The 27,048-nt window shown below is 41.2% G+C and overlaps 1 protein-coding gene across 3 annotated transcripts in view; it reads right to left on the reverse strand.

The window, feature by feature from the left end:
- Positions 1-293: 293 nt before the first annotated feature.
- RRP8 (ribosomal RNA processing 8) overlaps positions 294-27,048 on the reverse strand; it is a 29,295-nt gene continuing 2,540 nt past the window's right edge. The window contains exons 4-9 of one of the 3 annotated variants that reach the window (XM_021926174.2): positions 26,873-27,002; positions 26,616-26,722; positions 26,433-26,529; positions 26,156-26,212; positions 1,842-1,957; positions 294-1,046 (exon numbers count right to left, since the gene is read on the reverse strand). In XM_021926174.2, the coding sequence (XP_021781866.2) occupies positions 986-1,046; positions 1,842-1,957; positions 26,156-26,212; positions 26,433-26,529; positions 26,616-26,722; positions 26,873-27,002 (568 nt within the window). In that variant the 3' untranslated portion in view covers positions 294-985. Of the gene's footprint in view, positions 1,047-1,841; positions 1,958-25,848; positions 26,213-26,432; positions 26,530-26,615; positions 26,723-26,872; positions 27,003-27,048 lie in introns of those variants that run through there. The other 2 variants (XR_004177467.1, XM_031653264.1) reach the window with 2 other exon arrangements.

Here is a 27,048-nt window from a genome sequence, read left to right on the forward strand (position 1 = left end):
AAGTTTTAACCTGAGATTGCAGTAACTCAGTCATATCTTCAGGCTCCATTTCTTATACTAATTCTCTTGCTGTTTCCACCACATCTGCAGTTACTTCCTCCAATGAAGTCTTGAACTCCTCAAAGTCATCCATGAGAGTTGAATCAACTTCTTCCAAACTCCTGTTAATGTTGATATTTTGACCTCCTCTCATGAATCAAAAATGTTCTTAATGGCATCTAGAATGGTGAATCCTTTCCAGAAGGTTTTCAATTTACTTTGCCCAGATCCATTGGAGGAATCACTATCTATAGTGGTTCCTATAGCAGCAATAGTCTTACAAAATGTGTTTCTTTTTTTTTTTAATTTTCATTTCTTTACAAAATGAATTTCTTAATAAGACTATAAGACTATAGCAGCAATAGCCTTAGAAATGTATTTCTTAATAAGATCTGAAAGTCAAAATTACTCTTTGATCCATGAGCTGCACAATAGATGTTGTGATAGCCGGCATGAAAACAACATTAATCTCCTTGTACATGTCCATCAGAGCTCTTGGGTGTATTGCCAATAGCAGCAAAATCTTTAAAAGAATCTTTTTGTTCTGAGCAGTAGGTCTTAACAGTAGGCTTAAGATATTCAGTAAACTATATTGTAAACCGATGTACTATCATACAGGCTTTGTTGTTCCATTAAGAGAGCACAGACAAAGTAGATTTAACATAATTCTTAAGGGCCCTAGGATTTTCGGAATGTTAAATGAGCATTGGCTTCAACTTAAAGTCACCAGCTACATTAGCCCCTAACAGAAGGTCAGCCTGTCTTTTGAAGCTTTGATGCTACAATAAGTCGTAGATGCCATCTCCTTCCAACAGAAGGGTGTTTCATCTACATGGAAAATCTGTTGTTTAGCATAGCCACCTTCATGAATTCACTGCAGCTTCCACATTAGCACTTGCTGTTTCACCTTGCAGTTTCATGTTATAGAAATGGCTTTCCTTAAACTTCATGAACCAACCTCTGCAAACTTCAGACTTTTATTCTGCAGCTTCCTTGCCTCTTTCAGCCTTCATAGAATTGAAGATAATTAGGGCCTTGTCCTGGGTTAGGCTTTGGCTTAAGGGAATGTTGTGACTAGTTTGATCTACTATTCAGATCACTAAAACTTTCTCCATATCAGCAATAAGGATGTGTTTTGCTTTATCAGTCACATGTTCACAGGAATTGTACTTTTAATTTCCTTCAATAACTTTCCTTGCATTTGCAACTTGGCTAACTGGCACAAGAAACCTAGTTTGCAGTTTACCTTGGCTTTTGATATGCCTCCCTCACTGAGCTTAGTCATTTTTAGCTTTTGATTTAAAGTGAGAGACATGTGACTCTTCCTTTCACTTGAATACCTAGAAGCCACTGTTGGATTATTAATTGGACTAATTTCTATATTGTTTGTCTCAGGGAGTAGGGAGGCCCAACAAGAGAGAGAGATGGGGGAATAGGCGGTCAGTGAAGCAGTCAAAACACACACGACATTTTTCGATTAAGTTTGCCATCCCATGTGAGTGCAGCCTGTGGTGCCCCCAAATGATTACAATAACAACATCAAAGATCACTGATCACACTGATATAATAATAATGCAAAAGTTTGAAATACTGTAAGAATTATCAAAATGTGACACAGAGACAAAAAGTAGCACATGCTATTGTGAAAATAGTGCTAATAGACTTGCTCAACACAGGGTTGCCACAAATCTTCAATTTTTATAAAACACATTATGATGTGCAATAAAGCACAGCACAAAATAAAATGAGGTATGCCTGTACTGAGCATCACTCTTCACAACCTCTTCAAAATGGTAACTCACCAGTGAGTGTGGTGCAACTGATGTCCTTTAACAAAAGGCTTAGCAGAGAGGCAAAAACTCCCACTTTCCTCAGGGCCCTTTTCTTTTCTACAGTCAACCAGGGTGCATGGCTGTGCCTTCAGGAAAAGAAATAAGTAGAGTATTAAAAGAAGTCCTTTTGGAAAAATGAACCATCTGTCTATGTTTACTATTACCACTATTTGCCCTCCAGTGGGAGCAGGGAACAATAGTGAGATATCTGTAAAACCATCTGAAATTGTTTAGAATATTTTCTACAAATTCATGCCGTTTTCTAGACTGAAGTCATTCTTGAATTATGCCCAGCCAAGTTGTTAAACTTTGTCAAGTAGAGATTATTAAATGAGTTCCATATGACAGCATAGCCCAAATACAATGACTGCTATGTAAAAATGTTCCAGATTTGATAATTGCACTATTAAGTTCTACTAGAGCAATTAAAATCCCATTAGGAAGTTAAAATCCCAAACAATGGAAGGAAGGAAGAAGTAAGAGACTTGACAAGGGGGAGAAATATGTCTCTTCCCATTCCGATGAACAGGGGTAAATAAAGGAGTAGAAACAAGAGAGGGAAGAATATGATGTAATCAACCTGACCTGGGCCTGCGAAGCCTCAGAGAAGGAAGCAGCAGCGCCAAGGGCAAAGAGGCTTTTGCCTTTTCCCTACTGGGACTGTGGAAGGAAGCTGTTCTGTAGCATGGATGGACTAACTGTGGTCCCAAAAGCATTAAGAGAGCAGAGCAGCATGGTCAGGAAGAGGTGTCTCTTGATCCCTATATGGCATAGATACTGACTAGAGAGCCTTTAGGCCCACAGGAGAATGTGGCAGAGAATCACTGGGGTCTCCAGCACCAAAGGCAGTTGTTGAGAGATGGCCAAACTGGGGGAAGTGGGGAGGAACAGGGGGCACAAGACCACAAATTTATCAGCTTTAGAGGCAAATGTTGGCACAATGCTCAGGTATGAAACTGAGCCAACTACCCAGAAGATTCCAACTTGTGCACTATCAAAACCAGTGTCAGGCTTGAGGATCCCTTCAGTCTAACATCAAAAGGTCATATAAGCCCTGCCCTCTATACCCAGATGCCACTTTAGAGAGGAGCAGCAGTAGAATGGGAGGAATTTAAAATTCTGATCATTTATTTCAAAGAGAATAAATGAAACCTAATGAAATGAAACCAAATTTATTTCCAGCCTCTTCCACTATCCAGTGAAGAGGAAGGAGTAAGATTTGTGAGGAAAATCAGATCAGTAACTGAGAAAAAAGCTACATTTTATTTATGTATCCAACTTAGTAAGAAAAAATGTGATCCTGCCCTGTATACTACATATACTAATAATCCAAAGACAAAAAAGGTCTGACTAGCGCTCTGCAGCTCACCTAAAAACTCATTTAGTTTTTCAGCTTTACAGTTGAATTTGAAATCCATATCCAGAAACAGGATAAATGGGGGAAATGTCTGAAACAGAAAAAAATGACAGTTTCATCGACTAATGCTTATGAAGCCCCAGTATCTGTAAAATAGGTACTATTATTATTCCATTTTACAGATGAGGAAACTGAGACACACATTCAGTAAATTGTCCAAGGTCACACGGCCAGAAAATGGTAGAACCTGTTTTGGAACCCAAGCATTTGTCTCCAGAATCCATGATCTCTGCAGCATTCTGTTGCCTCTATCATACCAAGATTTAGTGAGATAGTGGAAAACAAGAATCTTCAAGTATTGTTGGCGGATGCAGAAACTGGTGTAGTTACTCTCGGGAGCAATCTGACAGCACTTAGTAAAATTAAATATACTTTGTTCTACCAATTCCACTCTCAGGTTTATGTCTCAGATGGTCACACACAAAATGAGCTGAGACTTTGAGAGGCTGAGGTAGGAGGATAGCTTGAGCCCAGGAGTTCAAGACCAGTCTGGACACCATAGACAGAACCCATTTCTGTAAAAAAATTAAAAAAAAAATTAGCTCAATGTGGTAGTGTACACCTGTGGTCCCAGCTATACAGGAGGCTGAGGTGGGATAATTGCTTGAGCCCAGAAGGTGGAGGCTGCAGCAGTAAGCTGTGATTGCACTACTTCACCACTGCACTCCAAACTTGGTGACAAAGTAAGACTATGTTGCAAAAAAAAAAAAGAGAAAGAGAAAGAGAAAGAGAGAGGGAGGGAGGGAGGGAGGGATTTGGGAAGTGTTCTCTCCTATTCTACTTTCTAAGAGTTTATGTAGGAGTGATATTTCTTAAAAGGCTGATAGAATTTGCCAGTAAAGCCATCTGGGCCTGGAGTTTTTTTGTTTTGATGTGTGTGTGCGTGTGTGTGTGTGTGTGTGTGTGTGAGAGAGAGAGAGAGAGAGGTTTTTAATTACAAATTCTATTTCTTTAGTAGATACAAGGCTATCAGGTTTTCTACTTCTTTCTGAGTCCATTGTGGTATTTTCAAAAATTTTATCTTAGATGAAACCTAAGTTTTTGAAGTTACTGGTATAAGTTGTTAATAATAGTCCCTTATTATCCTTTTAATATCTGTAGGATCTATAGGGATGTCCCTACTTATCATTCATATTTTCAGTTTTCATATTTTTGATCAATCTAAATAGAAGATTTGTCAATTCTATTGATCCTTTCAGAAAATTAGCTTTGTATTTCATTGATTTTCTCTATTGGTTCTCCAGTTTCTATTTTATTGCTTTCAACTTTTATCTTTTTAAATTTCCTTTCTTTTACTTATTTTTGTTTTAATTTTCTCTTTTTCTAGTTTCTTAATGTAGAAACTTAGATTATTTATTTCAGGTTTTTTTTTTTTTTTTTTTTTTTTTTTTTTTTTTTTTTTTTTTTTTTTAAATACAGAGTCAGAGTCTCTCTCTGTTGCCTGGGCTGGAGTGCAGTGATGCGATCTGGGCTCACTGCAACCTCCACCTCCTGGGTTCAAGCGATTCTCCTGCCTTAACCTCCCCAGTAGCTGGAATTACAGGCGTGTGCCACCATGCCTGGCTAATTCTTGTATTTTTAGCAGAGATGGGGTTTCACCATGTTGACTAGGCTAGTCTCGAACTCCTGACCTCAGGTGATCCATCCACCTTGGCCTCCCAAAGTGCTGGGATTACAGGCATGAGCCACTGCACCTGGCCGATTTTAGGTGTTTTTTGTTTCCCATATAAGCATTTAAAGTTATACATTACTCTCTAACATTTCTTTAGCTGCATCTCACACCTTTTGCTTTGTTGTATTTTCATTATTTCTATTTATTTTTCTGTGGCCAGCTGGCACAGAGAGAGAATCTGCGCACTTGGTGGAAGGAGAGCAGAGTGATTGTGGGACTTTTCATTGGAACTCAGTGCTGCCAATCTGGGTGGAAAACAGCACAAACAGAATCCAGCCAGTGCCCATGAAGGGAGAATTTAGACCAGCCCCAGTCAGAGGGGAATTGTCCATCCCAGTGGCTGGAACCTGAGTTCTGGCAAGCCCCACGACCATAGGCTAAAGTGCCCTGTATCCTAAACAAACTTGAAAGGCCGCCTAGGCCACAAGGACTGCAATTTCTGGGCAAGTCCTGGTGCTGTGCTGGGCTTAGAGCCAGTGGACTTGGGGTGTACATGACCTAGTGAGACACCAGCTGAGGCAACCAAAGGAGTGCTTGCATTACATGTTCCCCAACCACAGGCAGTGCAGTTTGCAGATCTGGGAGAGACTCTTTCCTTCCACTTAAGGAGAGGAGAGGGGAAAGTAAAGAGGACTCTGTTTTGCAACTTGAACACTAGCTCAGCCACAGTAGAATAGAGCACGAGGAGGAGTCCCGAGATCCCCATTTCATGTCCTATCTTCCAGACAACATTTCTAGACACACCCTGGGCCAGAAGGGAACCCACATCCTTCATGGGAAGAACCCAGCCCTGGAAGAATTCATCACCTGCTGACTAAAGAGCTCTTGGGCCTTGAATAAACCTCAGTGGTTGCCAGGCAGTACTTACCCAGGGGCCTTCAGTGAGGCCCAGTGCTGTGAGGGCTTCAGGGGTGACCCAACACATTTCTAGCTGTGGTGGCCATGGGGAGAGACTCCTGCTTGAAGAAAGGAGAGGGAAGAATAAAGGGGACTTTGTCTTGTGACTTGGGTACAGCTTGGCCAGGGTGAGGTAGAGTACTAAGTGGGTTCCTGGGGTTCCTGATTCCAGGCCTTGGTTCCTGGATGCATTTCTTGACCTGCCCTGGACCAGAGGGGAGTCTTTTGCCCTGCAGGGAGAGATCCAGGCTTGGCGCATTCACCACAAGCTGACTGAAGAGCCTTTGGACCTTGAATGAACAACAGTGTTAGCCATGCAGTACTTGCTGCAGGCTTGGAGTAGTGGTGGCCACAGGGAGAGGCCCCTTCTGCTTCAGGAAAGGAGAGGAAAGAGTGGGAAAAACTTGTCTTATGGCTTGTGTGCCAGCTCAGCCATAGTAGAACAGGCCACCAAGTATATTACTAAGATTCCTGACTTCAGGCCCCAGCCATTGGATGGTATTTCTGGACTGAGGGGTAGCTTGCCACCCTGAAGGGAAGACAATAAACCTGGCTAGATGCACCACCTGCTGACTGTAGAGACATTGGGCCTTGAGGAAACATCAGCGGTAACCAGGCAGTAGTCACTGTAGACCTTGAGCAAGACCCAGTGCTGTGCTGGCTTCAGGTGTAACCCAGCATAATCACAGTGATGGTGGCTACAGGGGTGCTTGTGTCACCTCTTCTCCAGCTCCAAGCAGCTCAGCACAGAGGGAGAGACTTTGTTTGCTTGCGGGATATTAAGAGAAGAGAACAAGAGTCTCTGCCTCGTAATCAAGGGAATTCTCATGAATTTTACCCAACACCATCAAAGTGGTACCTCTATGAATCTACAAGAGCCACAGCATTGCTGGGCTGGGGGTTCTCACTAATGCAGATATGGCTGCAGTGACCAAAGACTTTGATCACAATACTAAATTCTCTTTGAATATTTGAATTGCATTCCAAAGAAGGATGGGTATAAATAAACCCAGACTGCAAAGTCTACAACAAATACCTAACTCTTCAATGCCCAGGCATTGATGGACATCCATAAGCATCAAGACCATCCAGGAAAACATGACATCACCAAACAAACTAAATAAGGCACCAGTGACAAATTCTGGAGCAAGAGAGATATGTGACCTTTTGGACAGAGAATTCAAAATAGCTTGTTTTGAGAAAGCTAAAAATAATAATAATAATAATCCAAGTAACACAGAAGGAATTCAGAATCCTATCAGATAAATTTAACAAAGAGAGTAAAATAATTTAAAAGAATCAAGCAGAAATCCTGGAGCTGAAAAATTATATTGACAAACTGAAAAATGCAATAGGGTCTTTCAACAGCAGAATGGATCAAGCAGTAGAAAGAATTAGTGAACTTGAAGATAGGCTATTTGAAAATACACAGAGGAAACAAAAGAAAAAAATTTAAAAGCCAGGCACAGTGGTTCACGCCTGTAATCCCAGGACTTTGGGAGACTGAGGTGGGTGGATCACTTGAGATCAGGCGATCAAGACCAGCCTGGCCAACATGGTGAAACCCCCATCTCTACTAAAAATACAAAATTAGCTGGGCATGGTGTCATGCACCTGTAATCTCAGCTCCTTGGGAGGTTGAGGCAGGAGAATCACTTGAGCCTGGGAGGCAGTGGTTGCAGTGAACTGAAATCATGCCATTGCACTCCAGCCTGGGCAACAAGAGTGAAACTCCGTCTCAAAAAAAAAGAAAAAAAAAATACCACCAGGGACAATCACCTTCACAAAAAGGAAGACGGATGGACAGATGGAAGAAAGCATCACAAAACAACTAGAAAACAAATAACAAAATGACAGGAGTAAGTCTTTATCAATAATAGCATTGAATGTAAATGCACTAAACTCTCCAATCAAAAGACATAGAATGGCTGAACAGATGAAAAAACAAGACCCAATAATCTTTTGCCTGTAAGAAACACACTTCACCTATAAAGACACACATAGACTACAAATAAACAAAGAGAAAATGATATTCAATGCGAATTGAAACCAAAAAAGAGCAGGAGTAGCAATATTTGCATCAGACAAAATAGATTTCAAGACAAAGAAGGTCATTACATAATGATAAAGGGATAAATTCAGCAAGAGGATATACCAATTGTAAACATATATGCACCCAACACTGGAGCACCCAGATATATAAAGCAAATATTATTAGAACTAAAGAGAGAGATAGACTCCAATACAATGACAGCTGAAGACTTAATTACCCCAGTTTCAGCATTAGACAGGTCATCCAGACAGAAAATCAACAAAGAAATATCAGATTTAATCTGCACTATAGAGTAAACGGATCTTATAAATATTTACAGAACATTTCATCCAATGGCTGAAGAATACATATTATATTCTTCCCCTCAACACATGGGTTATTTTCAATGATAAACCATATGTTAGGCCATAAAACAAGCCTTAATAACTTCAAAAAATATGTGAAATAATATCAAGTATCTTTCTTGACCACAATGGAATAAAATCAATAATAGGAGGAACTTTGGAAACTATATGAACACATGGAAATTAAATAATATGCTTTATGGCCAGTGGATCAACAAATACGAAAAAAAATTAAAAATATTTGAAACAAATGAAAATGGAAATATAACAGACCAAAATCTATGGGATATAAAAAAAGCAGTACTGAGGAAAGTTTATAGCAATAAGCACCTAATCAAAAAAGTAGAAAAACTTCAAATGAACAACCTAATGATGCATCTTCAAGAACTAGAAAAGTAAAAGCAAACCAAACAGAAAATTAAAAGAAGACATAATAAATATCAAGCAGAAATAAATGAGATTCAAATTTTAAAAATACAAAGGATCAATAAAATGAACTTTTTTGAAAAGATAAACAAAGTCAACAAATGTGTAGCCAGACTAAGAATAAAAGAGAGAAGACCCAAATAAAATCAGACAAAAAAGGAGTCATTACAACTGATACCACAGAAATTCAAAGGATCATCAGAGACTACCATGAGCAACTAAATGCCAATAAACTGGAAAAGCTAGAAGACATAAATTCCTAGAGATATGCAACTTACTAAGATTAAATCATGAAGAAATCCAAAACCTAAATAGGCTAATAACAAGTAGTGAAATCAAAGCCATAATAAAAAGTCTTCCAGCTAAGAAAAGCATGAGACCCAACAGCTGCACTGACTAATTTTACAAAACATTTAAAGAACTAATATGAATCCTACTCAGACTATTCAAAAAAAAAAAAAAAAATAGAGGAGGGAGTACTTTGAAACTCATTCTGTGAGCCAGTATTACCCTGATAGCAAAATCAGATAAAGACACATCAAAAAAAGGAAACTATATCACTGATGAACATTTATGCAAAAATCCTCAATAAAATACTAGGAAACTAGGAAATTTAATTCAACACCCCATTAAAAAGATCATTCATCATGGCCAAGTGGGATTTATCCCAGGGATGCAAGGATGGTTCAACATATGCAAATCAATGAATGTGATATATCATATCAACAGAATGAAGAACAAAAACCATAGGATCATTTTAATTGATGCTTTTAAAACATTTGATAACATTCAACATCCTTTTGTGAAAAAAAAAAAAAAACCCTCCAAAAACTGAGTATAGAAGGACCATACCTCCACATAATAAAAGCCATTTATTATAGGCCCACAGCTAGTATACTGAATGGGGAAAAAACTGAAAACTTTTCCTCTAAGATCTGGAACTAGACAGGGATGCCCATTTTCACCACTGTCATTCAACATAGTACTAGAAGTCCTACCTAGAGTAATCAGACAGGAGAAAAAAATAAATGGCATCTAAGTTGGAAAGGAAGAAATCAAATTATCCATATTTGCAGATAATATTATCTTATATTTGGAAAAACCTAAAGACTCCACCAAAAAGCTATTAGAACTGAAAAACAAATTCAATAAAATTGCAGAATGTAAAATCAACATACAAAAATCAGTAGCATTTCTATATGCCAACAACAAACAATCTGATAAAGAAATCAAGAAAGTAATCCTATTTACAATAGCTACAAATAAAATAAGATACCTAGGAATAAACTTAACCAAACAAGTGAGAGATCTCTATAATGAAAACTAGAAAACATTGATGCAAGAAACTGAAGTGGACACACATAAAAAGTTGACAGATATTCCATGTTCATGGATTAGAAGAATTGATATTGTTAAAATGTCCATACTATCCAAAGCAATCTACAGATTCACTGCAATCCCTATCAAAATACCAGTGACATTTCTTCACAGAAATCGAAAAATAATCTTAAAATTCATATAGAAGCACAAAAGACCCAGAAGAGACAAAGCCATCCTGAGCAAAAGAATAAAACTGAAGGAATCATATCACCTGTCTTCAAATTATACTACAGAGCTATAATAACCAAAACAGCATGGTACTGGCAAAAAAATACCAGACACATAGACCAATGGAATAGCATACAGAACCCAGAAATAAATCCATACATCTACAGTAAACTCATTTTGACAAAAGTGCCAAGAACATACATTGGGGAAAAGACAGTCTCATCAATAAATAGTGCTGGGAAAACAGGATATACATATGCAAAAGGATCAAACTAGGCTCCTCTCTCTTGCCATATACAAAAATCAAATCAAAATAGATTAAAGACTTAGATCTAAGACCTCAAACTATGAAACTAATGAAAGAAAACTTTGTGGAAACCTTCCAGGACATTGGTCTTGGCCAAGATTTCTTGAGTAATATCCCAAAAGCACAAGCAATCAAAGCAAAAATGGACAAATGGGATCACATCAAGTTAAAAAGCTTCTGCACCGTAAAAGAAACAATCAACAAAGTGAAAAGACAAACCATGAAATGGGAAAAAATATTTGCAAACTATCCATCTGACAAAGGATTAATAATCAGAATACATAGGAGCTCAAACAACTCTCTAAGAAAAAAAAAAATTGGTCGGGTGAAGTGGCTCACACCTGTAATCCTAGCATTTTGGGAGGCTGAGGCGGGTGGATTGCTTGAGGTCAGAAGTTCAAGACCTGCCTGGCCAACATGGTGAAACCCCATCTGTACTAAAAATACAAAAACTAGCCAGGTGTGGTGGCAGGTGCCCATAATCCTAGCTACTTGGGAGTATGAGGTAGGAGAATTGCTTGAACCTGAGAGGTGGAGGTTGCAGCAAGCCAAGATTGTGCCACTGCACTCCAGCCTGGGTGACAAGAGCAAGATTCTGTCTGCCCCATCCCTCCCAAAAAAATAGAAAAAAAATCTAGGCCAGGTATGGTGGCTTACACCTGTAATCCCAGCACTTTGGGAGGCTGAGGCAAGCAGATCACCTGAGGTCAGGAGTTCGAGACCTAGTCTGGCCAACATGGTGAAACCTCATCTTTACTTAAAAAAAAATACAAAAATTAGCCAGGCATGGTGGCGCACACCTGTAACCCCAGCTACTAGGCAGACTGAGGCATGAGAATTGCTTGAACCTGAGAAGTGGAGGCTGCAGTGGGCTGAGATCGCGCTACTGCACTCCAGCCTGGACGATAGAGACTCCATCTCAAAAAGAAAATTTAAAAAAAAAAAAAAAAATCTAATAATCTGATTTTAAAAACAGGCAAAAGATCTTAATACACATTTCTCAAAAGAAGAGATCCAAATGGCAAACAGGTAAATGAAAAGGTGTTCAGCATCATTAATCATTAGACAAATGCAAATCAAAACTACAGTGAGATATCATCTCACCTCAGTTAAAATGGCTTTTATCCAAAAGACAGGCAATAATGAATGCTGGTGACGATGGGGAGAAAATAAACTTTTGTATAGTGTTGGGGGGAATGTAAATTAATACAAGCGTTGTGGAGAACAGTATGGAGGTTCCACAAAAAACTAAATAAAGAACTACAATATGATCCAGAAATCTCACTGCTAGGTATATACCCCTCTCCCCAAAAAAGACAAATCAGTATATGGAAAATGTATCTACACTCCTGTTTATTGCAGCACTATTCACAATAGCCAAGATACGGAAGCAACCTAAGTGTCCATCAAAAGACGAATAGATAAAGAAAATGTGGCACATATACAGAATGAAATACTATTCAGCTATAGGAAAGAATGAGATCCTGTCACCGGGAGGACAGATATTAAGTGATATAAGCCAGGCACAGAAAGACAAACTGCATGTGATAGCAGCGGCAGGCCGTCTGGAGCGGCCGCTGCCATCACTCTGGCTGCACAGGGAGGCACAGCCAGGGCTGCATGCTTCATGGAGCCAGCGGAAGCTCCCCAGGTGCTGTTGCAGCCGCCCAAGCCACAGCTGTGGACCCAGGCATCCCTGTGCTCTCGGGACCAGGAGCAGGCGGGAGCCCCGCCCTCCTGGGCACAGCTGCAACCACCCAAACCAAGGCTATAGATCTGGGCCTCGCGCTCCACAGAGCAGGCAGGAGCCCTGGTCTCCTTGCGTGGCTTCTCCCTGCTGTCGGCACTTCTCCGAGCTCACAGCACAGTCGGGGCCAAGCCCCAGACATTGTTATGTCATGGCCCGGCCGGGTGTGCACATGCTCAGGGCAGGGCTGCCACACCAGCCCCCTGCTTCCTCGGCCCCCCTCTGAGCTTTGGGCACCAACAAGCATAGGAGGGAAGCTGAGGGAGGGGCTGAGAGCAGCTTGGTGCTGGCCTGCAGGCGCCCCTTGGCACCTATAGCCTGGGCGCCATGAACGGTAGCAGGAGGCAGACAGGTTCCTGGGCAGAAGTGGGTAGGTCCTGGGTGAGGGCCTGAAGGCTGGGGTCTGGGTTGCCAGTCCCACTTACAGGAGTGGGAACTCGTGGCGCTTTTCCCGGCCAGCCCATGGTCGCTATGGACCAACTGGGGGTCACCTCTCTGCTGAGAGCTGAACATTTGTTGGGATGACTGGCCTAGTGGAGAGGAGCTACCCTCTCTGCTAGGAGGTTGGGATACCCTGGCACAGAAAGGAGCTGCCCGCTGCGGGGTTCCTCTGAGCTGTTCTATTGCTCAATAAAGCTCCTCTTTGTCTTGCTCACTCCCCACTTGTCTGCATACCTCATTCTTCCTGGTCGCAGGACAAAAACTCGGGACCCACCAAAGGGCGAGGCTAAAAGAGCTGTAACACAAACAGTGCTCAGACATGCCCCTGGCTCACCACACTGGAGGCAAAGAGAAGGAAAGAAGAGCTGCAGCCCTTCAAAAAGCCCAGATCTGGGAGCTCCCCAAGCCAGGGCTGTGACCCTCTCTCTTGGACCCTGCAATTCCTGGTGTCTCCAAGCTTCCGGGCACCAATGTGTTCCCTGGTGCCAGCCGTGGAAGCTGCTGACGGTGCATCTGGTCTGGCTGCAGACTTGCAGAGAGCTGGCACCTGTGCTGGCAACTGGAGCTGCTTGTCTTGCTGCAGCAGCCAGCATGTCTGACTGTGTGCAGTAGCCAGACCCTGTGCTTGCTCGCACACCCCTTGCCATTGCATGCCTGACTTGTTCTTGACAGGCATGGGACCCAGGCCAGCAGCGTGAGCCAAGTGCAACCTGCCAGGCTGAGTGGGTGAAATGAGCCCAGAGGGCCCGAGCAAAACTTGGGCAAAGGAGCTACTGGCCACAAAAGTTTCTGGACAGAAAAACAACACCCCAAAGATCCCGTAACATACAGTCTCACTCATTTGTGGGAGCTAAAAATTAAAACAATTGAACTCATGGAGATAAAGAGTAGAAAAATGGGAAAGATAGTGGTGGTCAGTGCAGGGGGTGGACAGACAAATGAGGATAATGGGTACAAAAATATATTCATAGTTAGAATGATAAGATCTAGTGTCTGATAGCACAACAGGGTGATTGCAGTCAACAAAAATTTATTGTACATTTTAAAATAGCTAAAGGAGTATAACTGGAATGTTTGTAACACAAAGAAAAAAGGATAAATGCTTGCTGTGATGGATACTCCATTTACCCTGATGTGATTACTATGCATTGTATGTCTGTAATAAAATATCTCATGTACCCCATAAATATATTCATGTACTACATACTCATAAAAATTAAAAATTAAAAAGAAAGTAGACATTGGAAGAAAGTAAGAAATAACATAAGGAGTAGGAAATGGGTGCATCTGGGTTATGAAGCACTGCATTGGGAAATAGTTTGTTTTGTTTGTTATTTTGCTTTTATTAGACATTCTCAGGAACCAAAAGTGCTATAGATCAATTGGCCTTACTTCATTGAAAAGTTTTCCCATGACAATCTCAGACACTGCTGATGAGAATTTAAATCTGTTCAATTAGTCTGGAAGGCAATTTAGCGACACATATAAAAAAGCTTTAACATTGTACATAGCCTTTGATCCAGTAAATCCACCTATAAGATTTTTTTCCCTAAAGAATTGATTAAAAAAAAAAAGTCCTTAAACATGTATGTATAAAGGATATTGATTGCAGAGACCATGAACATTTACAAAAATCAGAGAAAACAAATATCCAATAATATAGTATTAGTTAGATTATAATATATCCGAATAAAGGGATATGGAGTAGCCATTCTAAAAACAACATTCATATTTGTAGATTATGACATGATTATTGTTCTAGTTTTTTATAATGCTTTAATAAATGTGTACCCATTCAGTTCAGTTAATTAAAAGTTATAGAATCTCCTGTGTCAAAAAAAAAAAAAAAAGGAATAAGTTAGACATATTTGTGTGGCTTTATTTCTGAGTTCTCCATCCTATTGATTTATGTATCTGTCTCTTTCCTTCCACCAATACTACACAATCTTGATTACTATAACTACAGTAAGTCTCACAGTTGGGTAGATTCATTCCTCCCTTTATCCTTATTTTTCAAAATCTTAGCTATCTCATTCCCTTACCTTTCCATATAAATTTTAGAATAATCTTTTCTTAATCTACAAAAAAATCTTGTCTGGGATTATGAATTGTTAGACTTCTTTATCTGTTTGAGGATAATTGATGTCTTTACTATGTTGAGTTTTACAATCCATATACACGGATTTAGATCTTTGTTTTCTATTTAGATCTTTGTTTCTCTCTATTTAGATCTTTGTTTTTCTCTATTTAGATCTTTGTTTTCTTTCATCAGTGTTGTACAGTTTTCAGTATAGAAGTTCTATACGTTTTGTTAGATTTACAGCAAGTATTTTTTTTGAGTGAGTGTAAATGGAATTTTATTTTTAATTTTATGTGTGCACTTCCAGTATATAGAAATACAGTTTTGTATTTTGTTTCTATGTTTATTTTGTATTTTGCAATCTTGCTGAACTGACTTATTTTTGTTTGTTTGTTTGAGACAGAGTTTCACTCTCATTGCCCAGACTGGAGTGCAATGGCTCGATCTCGGCTCAGCGCAACCTTCGCCTCCCAGGTTCAAGCGATTCTCCTGCCTCAGGCTCCTGAGTAGCTGGAACCACAAGTGCATGCCACTACGCCTCGTTAATCTTTGTAGTTTTGGTAGAGACGGGGTTTCACCATGTTGGCCAGGATGGTCTCGATCTCTTGACCTCGTGATCTGCCCGCCTCAGCCTCCCAAAGTGCTGGGATTACAGGTGGGAGCAACTGTGTGCGGCTGACTTATTAATTCTAAAAATTTTCTGTAGATTCCTTGGGATTTTCTATGTGGACAAACATGTCATCTGCAAATAGGGACAGCTTAGTTCTTCTTTTCTAATTTATACACCTTTTATTTCTTTCTTGCCTTATTGCACTGGCTAGAACTTCTAGCACTATATTAAACTCAGTAAGAGTGATGAGTGTGAAAATCCTTGCCTTCTTTTTAATCTTAATGGAGAGGCATCTGGTTTTTCACCATTAAGTGTAATAATAGCTGTATGTATTTTTATAGACGGTCTTTATGGAGTTAAAAAAGTTTTCCTCTATTCCTAGTTTTCTGAGAGTTTTTATCATAAATGGGTATTATATTTCGTTAAGTACTTTTTCCTGCATCTATTGATATAATCCTGTAATTTTTTTTCTTCTTTAACCTTAAAATATGATGGATTACATTGATTTATTTTCTATTATTGAACCATCCCTAGAATAAACACCACTTGGTTATAACGTATAATTCTTTTTTACATATTGTTGCATTCTATTTTGTTAAGAACTTTGTGTCTACATTCATCAAAGATACTGGTCTGCAGTTTTCTTTGTTTATACCATCTCTTTCTGGTTTTGGTATCAGAGTAATACTGGCTTCATAAAACGAATTGTTGGTGTTCTCCTCTATTTTCTGAAAAATATTTTATAGAATTAGTGTTATTTCTTCTTTAAACATTTGGGAAAATTCCCCAGTGAAACAATCAGGGCCTGGAGTTTTTTTTCTTGGGAATTTTTAAATTACAGATTTAATTTCCTGAATAGTTACAGGGCAACTTAAATTATTTATTTCATATTGCATAAGTTGTGGTACTTTGTGTTTGGAGGAGTTGTTTCATTTCATCTAAACTGTCAAAAACATGTGCATAGAGGTTTTGCAGTATTCCCTTACTTTTTTATGTTTGTACAGTCTACAGTGATATTTAATTTCTGGTATTGGTAATTTATCTTTTCTCTTATTCTTCTTTTTCAGTCGTTAGAGGTTTGTAATTCTATTGATCTTTTCAAAGAACCAGCCCTTTGTTTCATTGGCTTGCTCTACTGTTTTTCGGTTTCTAATTTTATGGATTTCTGTTATCTTTATTATTTCCTTCCTTGTGTTTGCTTTGGATTTATTTTGCTATTTTTTTCCTAGGTTATTGAGGTGAGAGCTCTGATCATTATTATTATTATTTGTAGTGACAGGTTCTCACTATGTTGCTGAGGCTAGTCTCAAACTCCTGGCCTCAGGCAATCCTCCCACATTATATTTTAATGGAATTACACTATAAATCTTTAACTCATTGCAGTCCACTTAGGGGTAATAATATAAGTTGTTTCAGGTAAAATATAGTAAACTTGCAGCAATATGACTCCAATAAATTCCCCCACCCCACCCCACCTTCTGAGCTATTGCCTTGTATATATAATCAATATATAAGTCCAATACAAAAGTGTTATACTTTTTCTAAATAGTCCTATGTATTTTAAAGAAATAGGAAGATAAAATAGAGAAATTTTGTATTTGTTCACATATTTGCCATTTCAAGTGCTTTTTATTTTTTTCTGTGGATCTGAGTTACCATCTGGTACCATTTTTCCTTAGCCCAAAGAACCTAATTTTTGGTAATGCAGGTCTGTTAGCAATAAATGTCTTGTTTTTATTATTTCCCGCCCTATTCAAGATGTCTTTATCTTGTCTTCATGTTGAGTCCAGGCAACAAAACTGCTTGATATAGAATTCTTGTTTGACATACTTTTTCCTTTTTAAGCACTTTGAATATGTCATTCCAATATCATCTGTCCTCCATTGTTTTTTGATGAGACATTGGCTTGTAAGTCATACCCTTGTTCTCTGTACATGTGTCTTTCTATTATTTTCAGTGTTTTATCTTTGGCTCTCAGCAATTTGATTATGATATGAGGGACTATGCATAAGAAAATTTAAGGAACCAAGTCTGGCAATAACATACATTAGTTTCACTACCATCCAACTGGTTAGATTCAATCACATGGCCACTCTTAACTATAAGGGAAGCTAGGGAATACAGTCCAGCTGATTTCCTAGGAAGAAAATGGGTATTAGAAACAGCTGGCAAGTCTCCGCCACAACATACATGCATCAAAACCACCATATATGTTGCCAAAGACGCGTATGTGTCTAGGGACATATAACAAATGCACTGTGGGGGAACACAAGAGGAACTGATTGATGTGTAAATCAGGAATGAAGGGAACAAATAAAAGAACAGGAGAGGGGCCTTTCATGGACTGATCCTAACGTAGTGTCATGAACTTAGGATTAACTCAATTCTCATTAATTGAGAATTCTCATTAATCTGTGTACCAAGAGCAAGAGAAAAGACCAATAGCAGTGGTGCCAGCAGTGCCATGCTTACTAGACTGATTCTAATATGTTACCTTAGATTTTGCAGTGGTTCATCCTCTGTTGATTCCCGTCTGTTTCACGCCTCACCTCCAGACTTCACAGTTCTGTGAATTACTTATTGCTATCCTTCCAATAACTTTTCTTTCTTCTTTTTTTTTTTTTGAGACTGAGTCTTGCTCGGTCACCCAGGCTGGAGTACAGTGGTGCGATCTCAGCTCACTGCAACCTCCACCTCCTGGGGTCAAGCAATTCTCTTGCCTTAGCCTCCTGATTACAGGCATGCATCATCAGAGCCCAGCTAATTTTTGTATTTTTAGTAGGGATGGGGTTTCACCGTGTTGGCCAGCTGGTCTCGAACTCCTGACCTCGTGATCCGCCCACCTTGGCCTCCCACAGTGCTGGGATTACAGGCATGAGCCACCACGCCTGGTCAATTTTTTTTCTTAACCAGTTTATTGTAGTCAAACTTATACTATTACAGAGTAGATTTATTTTACCTGTTGAATGTCCAGTCCTAGGTTGAACTTAACCCATCACAGTAGGCATCCTCATTTTGTTCTCGGCCTCAGTGGGAATGCTGCAGGTTTTCAAAGCTGGAAAGCTGTTGCAGAAAGCTCAGTATCTACATAAACTTGCTTTCCAGCAGCAACAACCACAACAGCAGAAAGACAGCCTTTACCTCCCAAATCTCAAATGAAGAAATCTAATTGGTGGAACTGATCTTGTACTCAGAACCCTAGCTTCAAGGGTTTTAATTTCTCCAGGTAGCAAAGAATTTGAGGCAACCAGGTGAATGGATACATTTACTATGGTGGATGCATACTATGGAATACTCCTGCAGCTGATGGAAGCAACAAACTAGATGACCAGCTACATGGATTACACTGGTTTTTTATCTTTTTTTTTTCCCAGCTGCTAGCCTCTCCATATCTCCCCCCGCAACTCCCCCAATACCCTCCCCTACCCACCCCCACCCCAACATTCTGGCTGTGTTGCTGTAGCCGGGATTCTACAAACATTTCCCAGAATCCATTGCCAAATTTCCTGTTAGGGTCTGCCAATAGGATGCCCTAAAGAAAACCTGAAAGAGAGGAGACTTCATTCCTGTTTTCCAGTTGTCACATGTTCTCAGCTGCAGACATCTGGCTTCTACTAGCTAGTTCTGGACTCAACATCAGCTTGCCACACATCTCAGAGATATTAGCAGCAGTCTGACTACCCACTTGGCAGTCTGAGATCAGTCATCCCTTGCTTTCCCACCCTCAGGGCCATGCCTTTCCTCAGAGTTTGTATAAGCACCAAGATACCCAGAGGGAGCTTCTCCCATAAAAGTCAATATCAGTCAAAGGCGGCCCCTTCTCTGAGCTCCTAGTTTCTGGTAATCACATCACCTCTTCCCTTTTGTTTTCCCAGGCCTTGGAATATTCTGATTTCTGCAGTTACTAATTTTTGAATTACAACAGCAACTTCTTTCTACTCTTTTAGTCTTCTAATACTTGTAATTAAGTCTCTGTATTAAAAGCCCTCCTCTTGAAATACTTAGTGTGGTTTCTATTTTCCTGACTGGGTCCTGACTGGTAACATGAATGAATATTAAAAAACACAGTTGAGTGATTTTAAAAAGAAGACAAGATTTGTAGACAATACTCCATAGAAATAAAGCACACACAAAAAAGGAAACTTCACATTTAATAAGAATATCTGTATAAAAGAGGAAGTTAGAGTTTTTCAGTTGCCTAAGATCTTTGGATAACATATCGAAACTGATGACAAGAGGTGATAGGAACCAACACATTCCAAATAAAGGTACTAGATACATCCACATGAAGTTTATTCTAAGATAGTAAAGCTGATCCAGAAGACTGCTACACTTTCTGTTGTATATGAGATTAGAAATAAAAGATTCATTGATGGGAATCTTTAGGAATAGGGATAACTTCTCCCCGCAAGACAAAGGAGTAGTATGCTCCCTTCATTCTAGTAGAGCCCTCCTGAGTGAGGAGGGCTCCAACAGAACCATTTGTAGATATTAGTGTTTCCATGTGAGGGAGAGGCAATACATTCATTCAGCATTACATTCTCTAGATAGAGACTTGCTAAGCTCAGAAATGTACAGACCCATCTCCATTTGGCCACCAGAGTGGAATGTGGCACAGAGGATTCTTGGGAGAACATAACCTGAATCACTTATGAGGATTTGGAGCCATGTGAATTATAGAGACTGGCACTTCTCACATATATGAGTCAGGCTGGCTGGGACAAGGCAGTGTGAGAAAAGCAAGCCGCTGGCTGGGTTGCACTTATAGTTTGGCAGGACAAATATGTATGCATTTCCTGTGGGTTCCATGAAAGGTAACCAGTCTTGAGGGTTTGCTGGGACCATTCCCAGGAGGGCTGTGTACGAGGGTGAGGCACTTTAGCACAAGGAGGCTGTGGATACATTGTCAGGGTCAGGGGCTGAAGAGCTGAAGGGCAGTGTGGGCTGTGCATCAAAAAGAGGCAATCAAAGTCAGTTAGTGCTCCAGTCCTCATGGAGAGCTCCAGAGAACCCCAATAGCTCAAACAGGAGTCAACATTTAAATGCTTGTCTGCACAGAACACACCAATGGTACATTAATCACATAAGTTGAGACTTTATCCTCTAATATGCCCTCCCCCATTCCAATCCTAGAAGAGACAGAGGAGGTAAAGAATGAGTGAAATAATGACTATGTTCTCCCAAACCACTGAGGTAGAGGAACAGCAGCTTTAAACTGGATGAGCTGCTGGCAGGTCCCCGAGATGTGGCAAAGGGTGGGGATGAAAAACATACATACATACGTATGTATCTGTAATATTATATATTATACATATACTTGTTTTATTTATTTATTGAGACAGGATCTCAGTTACCCAGGCTGGAGTACAGTGGCACAACCATAGCTCACTACAGCCTGAAACTCCTGGGCTCAAGCAATCCTCCCACCTCAGCCTCCCTAGTAGCTGAGTAGCTCCCAAAAACATATTTAAAATGTTAATACTTTAGATTGGTTTCAGTCATGTTATAGGGAATAATGGAACTTATTTATACCAGAGTATTAACAATGTAGAAGGACCCTTGAAATGAAGCCAAAAAGATAGGGGCTGTGGCAATTAGGGAGACTTCCAAGAAGTCTAATACTAAGTAGGGCATCCCTGCTTAATCAATAACACTTCATTTTGTGACTGTGAGACAAGAAAACTACAGAGACCTCATCCCTAACATCCTTCAGCTCCTGAACCAATGCCAAGTCACCTAACTCCAGGTTATATGACAAAAAAAAAAAAATAATAATCTGCTTAGGACATTCTTTAGTGGGATTTGTTTTTCCGGTCACAGACACAATGACTGATTTTAAAAGAGTATCTCAACTCCCTATTGGGAGTATATGTTTTCCCCTGATTTGAAATTCATGGGACAAATAGAAAGTGTTGACTGGCATCTAGCAAGATAATTAAATATTTGAAACACCCTGAAGGAAACAAAGAGGGTATTGTGGTCAAGAGTAAGGTGGACAGGATACCATAGAAGATATATCCAGTGTATATAATAACTGCTAAAACACCCTCAAAACTCACGAGCAGAATGTAATCAGGTTTATTTTCTTGTTCAAAGTCCAACATGGATGTTCTTGGTCAAGTAGCTGTTACGGTCTAAATAGTAACTCAGATATTCAGACTTCTTCTATGCTATGACTCCAACACTGTCAAAACATGTGCTTCAAGGTTACCTTGAAGAGGAAGGAGGAAGAGAATATGGAAACGGCTCAGCCACCCTAAAGGGGTCTAGTATTGAAACATCACTTCCACTCGTTTTCCACTGGTGAGAACTACTCACACATACCTAGATGCATGGAACTGGGAAACGCAATTTACCTGTGTCCACAAAGAGGACATTTCGGTGAGCATCTGGCCAGTTTCTTCCACAGAAGCAAAGGTAATAGTGGTATGAAGGAAGATGAAAATGAGCTCACTGGGGAAACAGTATTCAAGGAAGATGGAGCACGTGCAAAGACTCTCAGTACAAACAGTTTGGAAAGCTTGAGGAATAAAAAGCAAGTCTGTGTGGCTGGAGTTTTGTGAAAGGGGAGGAGTGGGTTAAGATGCAGATGGTGATGGTGATGGAGGCCTGGGCAAGATCACACAGGGCCTGAAGAGTTTGTCTTTTGTTCTCGAGGCAGTGAGAATCCATTGAAGGACTTCAAGCAGAGAAGTGACATAAGCTGATTTGCATTTTAAAAAGATCACATGGCTGTGTGGAAAATTACTTGCTTTGGGGACAGGAGTAGAAGCAATTAGACCAGTAAGGCAGTTACTGCAGGAGTTGGGTATCCTAAAACCAGATGGCTGGTCAGAGAATTCACCTGGATGAGAATTCACCTGGAAGGAGGATGACTTACGGATGAAAGGTTCTAATTACTGGTATCTGTGAAAAGCTCTAGAGAGTTTTGTGCAATTACATAAATGGTTGGGTTTGGAGCTGAGCAATGTCTCTGCCAAGATCATGTTGTTTATTTTAGAACTGTGTTCCCTTAGGACTATATTATGGGAACAGAAGCTGGAGCACACCAGTAACTGCAGAAGCAGTAACTAGTTATTCGGAGAACTCTAAAAGGGATGCTGAACAAGCATGAGGCACGGATAACCAAACCCAATTTTATTCTTGTCTCTTACCACCCCTCCAGATTTTATTCACTGGGAGGTACTCTCCCTGCTATGGAGAAAAGTTGCAGCTAGGTTGTGATGTTCTTGATAGTCCTGTGATCAGTTTAAGGAGCAAGCATCTCAATTAGAATGTCTAATCCTGTGTAACAATAATCTGCACCTGTTGCAGGTTTAAATCTTTTTTTCCCCTCCCAGCTCTGCCCCAGTTAAGTCTAGAAGCCTGCACTGGGAAAGGGAGGAGGGATTGGTATGCTCTTTGCTCTCCTCAGCTCCTCTCTACCTAATCACTGCTGATTGCTCTGGGCCCAAGTGATGAGGAGAGGTAAGGAGATAAATCAGTCTGGCCTGACTGGGTATTTCTGTGCCCTGTGGGCCTGGAAGATACTTCCTCTCCCCCATTCTCACTCTCAAATGATAAATTGGCTTCCTGCTTCCTGGAAAAAAAAAAAAAAAAAAATCAAAGCAACCAGAAATGAACTTCTGGGGCCCTATCAGGAACTCTGGAAGAGGGTTTTCACAATGGAGCAACCTCTTACCACTCCCATTTACCTCAAACACGCCCTCCACATTACTCAGCAATCCTTACCCCACTACATTCTAAGTTCTCTCTCATCTCAACAGCACTCAACAGCTAACAACCTGCCCATCCTCCCATATTAAAAAAAAAAAAATCGGCTGGGCGTGGTGGCTCACGCCTGTAATCTCAGAACTTTGGGAGGCTGAGGCAGGCCGATCACTTGAGGTCAGGAGTTCGAGACCAGCCTGGCCAACATGGTGAAACCCCGTCTTTACTAAAAATACAAAAATTAGCTGGGCATGGTGACTTCAGCCTGTATTCCCAGCTACTCGGGACGCTGAGGCAGGAGAATTGCTTGAACCAGGAGGCAGAGGTTTCAGTGACCCAAGATCATGCCACCGCATTCTAGCCTGGGCCACAGAGCAAGACTCTATCTTAAAAAAAATAATAACAATAACTCTCCTGGTTTTACTCCTACATCTCTGGGTGAACCTTCTCCTCTTCCATCACCTTTACTGGTTCATTTTCCTTTATCCATCCATGACAGGTTCCTCAGTTTTATTCTGAGCCATTTTCTCTTCTTATTGTCTTACCCTGAATATCTCATCTATTCTGACTTTAATTACCACGTCTAGGCTGCCGATTCCCAGACCCCTAGTACAGATCTCACGCATGTCCCACTTCTTGAAATCCAACACTCTGAATGGCATCACCAGCCTACCCACAGTTGCTCAAGCCAGAACCCTGGAACTTACTTCAGATTCCTCTCTTACCATCCTCGGCATCCCACCAATTCTACCTAATGAAGTTCTCCTGTCTGCCTACTTCTTCCATCATGACTAGTCAACAGTGCCCTCATCTTGTGCCCTAGAACCTGGGTTTCTATAACACCCCTGTTCTCATCCATCCCACTCAGCTGGACCCTGTCATTCCTTATCTCTCCCTAGGTGAATAAGTACACTGGCTATATCTCAAATGACAAGCTTTGGGAATATAAAGATAAATACGGCTTGAGAAAACTACAGCCAAATGCACAAACGAATCACAATGCAATATTTAGAAGCTGAAGTAGCACTCTTCACATAGTACTTTGAGAGTACAGATGAAGAATTGATTTTGCTTTGGGAGTAGAATAGGAAACAACTAGGTTATTTGGAAAGGTGAGCAAATTGCCAGTCAGATGAGTATTCAGCAGAAAGAACAGTATGTGTAGAGGCACTGTGCAGTGCCTGTTTAATGATTCACAGCCCAGCCTCCAAACATGCCCTCTGGCCTACAGCCTGTTTCAAAACCTCCATCCCCTTATTAAAGGCATTCAACTGGCTTTAGGGCCATAGAACCTATGATCTCCCGATGGGTGCTGTCAGGTATTCCTGGAAGCAAGTACAAGAGGCCATATCTTTACACCTAGACACATGGCAGATATCTTCTCAGGGAGGCCTAGAATCTATCATTCAAACTCACCTTCCCTCAGCACCTTGCCTTTAGCTTTCCCAGGACATGCTGATCTGAGTCCACTGCAAGGCAGAAACAATGGACAGACTCTTCCACCAATGAACAGCCCAATGCCCCGAACCCCACACGGCACCAACAAGTTGTTTACGAACAGAGACCCAGCTCCCTCACTACCCCTCCAAGGACAGAAGCTCAGAATCTATTAAGAGTCATTAAATAGCCTATGAAGTAAGCCTGCTGAAAGGCCTAGCCTCTCCCAGAGGCTTCCTTAGTCAACAAATCCATTCTTTACCCCTCAGCCTCCAACTAGCCTAGGGAACATCTTCAAAAAACAATAAGGCTTACAACATATAATAGTCATAGCTAGTTTACTGAGCACCTTCTATGTTCCCAGCCCTGGCTACAAATTTCCCCAGTTAATCCACACAACCACCTTGCAAGATAGAAATTCTACCATTTTCCAAATGAGGAATGTGATACACAGAGATTAAATGACTTTAAGTGCCTCTAGGTAGCAGGCCAGGAATTAAATCCAGGTCTACCTGATTCCAAAAATCCGTGCTCTCAGCCATAAACATTCCAAAGTCCCACAGGATAATACGTGTTGGGAGTGCCTTGATGCTATATGGTTCCAAAGATGGAGATGAGGGGAGAGGGGAAAGATAAACCACTAGAAATGCTCAGTACAGGGACATCCAAACAGTCTCAAGTTAGTGGCTCAGACTGACGTGTTGAGCCAGGATGTTGGCGGACTACCAGTTGCCTCAGAGTCAAGCAGCAACAGCTGCCTGTCTGCAACCTTAAAGGCCTGGGCAAACTGAAGCTGAAGGAGCAGAAACTATGAGTGAGCAGAGGAAGCTGATCTGTAGACAGATCAGATGACAGCAGAGTGGAGATAGCAGGACAGAAAGGCCATGTGGCTTCTTACTTGGAAAGAGAAGCCAAACCTAAAGATGCCTTGAATTCCAAACCATCTAATTTTCATGACACCTAAAGTGTCATGAAACAGACAGATATCCCCATGTTCTCACAATAAACTCTTTATCATTTAGCTAGCCCCAGTGACTTTATGCATATTATAACCAAGAAGGCTTCAGTACAGCAAGTCTGAGAGGTTTTTTTTTTTTTTTTTTTTTTTGAGACAAAGTCTCGCTCTGTCGCCCAGGCTGGAGTGCAGTGGCTCAATCTCAGCTCACTGCAAGCTCTGCTTCCCAGGTTCACGCCATTCTCCTGCCTCAGCGTCCCAAATAGTTGGGACTACAGGCGCCCGCCACCAAGCCCGGCTAATTTTTTGTTATTTTCAGTAGAGACGGGGTTTCACCGTGTTACCCAGGAGGATGGTCTTGATCTCCCGACCTCGTGATCCGCCTGCCTTGGCCTCCCAAAGTGCTGGGATTACAGGCATGAGCCAACGTGCCCGGCTGAGTCAGAGGTTTTATCACACTTTGTCCTCGGGGTCCACCAGGAACCAGGTCTTGGCTTATAGCCAGGCTGGAAATAGTCTTCACAGTTGTGAGCCTGGAGTTTGAGCTCTGCCTCCCCTTTCAAGGAAGATCCAGAGGTCACCTGCGCTTGTAGAGACATGGATGAAGCTTCAGGCCTGAAAGTTGAGCCTTGGGTCCTACCTGAGGGGGCCCAGTCTTCTGGAAATCAAACAGGAAGAAATGGCTGTTGGTCAGGTCCTAGGGGCAGAAAAGACCCAGTGAGAACCAAATCCTCATCCCAACTCCTTAAAACACCTCCCTCTATGTACTGCCTCTGCTCAGAAAGCTTCCCAGGGCTCCCACCTCCATTGGGGAGCAAAATGTCTGTTCCTGTGCATGAAGCCTCCTTCCTGAACACCAGTATCCTGAAAAGGGCCACATGAGACAAAAACAGGTACAGACTTCTTGGGGCCCTCACCTTGGAGACAATCTTGAAGCCCAGCTTGGTCACAGCCCGAAGAAAGGTCCGAACATCCTCAAAGCGGCTGCTGACCTCAGCCACTTTCAGGAGACCCCTGAGAAGGACAGAAAGTTCTGTGTAAATGCACAGACCCATGCATGCACACATACATACATACATCTGTGTCCTGGGGGCTCTTACCCTGGCTTCAGTACTCGATTTGCCTCCTCTAAGAAGTCCCTGATGTTGGTTCCCATCAGTGAAAGGCAAAACACAGCCACATCCACAGACTCATCCTCCAGAGGAACCTGTGGAGAGTGACAGTCTTGTATATGACACACAGTGCAGAAGAAGAAAGCCAGCACTGAGACACCAGGATGGGAAAGGGGAAGGAAGGGTTAGAGATTAGCATATGGAGGTTGGGCCTAGAGCACAAGCCAGATAACATATAAGTTTACCTGGGCCATGTCACACACAGTGACCCGAGGATCCAGAGAAGCCAAGTCAAAGCAATGCACAGGGTTCCGGATACTTGAAGCCAAGCGGCAATCTCCACAGCCGAAGTCAGCCACCACTAGGGATGCAGGCCTGAGAGTGGAAGGCAAGGGTCACATATTGGTCTGATCTGAGCCTA

Source organism: Papio anubis, chromosome 12 (assembly GCF_008728515.1).
Source record: "Papio anubis isolate 15944 chromosome 12, Panubis1.0, whole genome shotgun sequence".
Taxonomy (NCBI): Eukaryota; Metazoa; Chordata; class Mammalia; order Primates; family Cercopithecidae; genus Papio; species Papio anubis.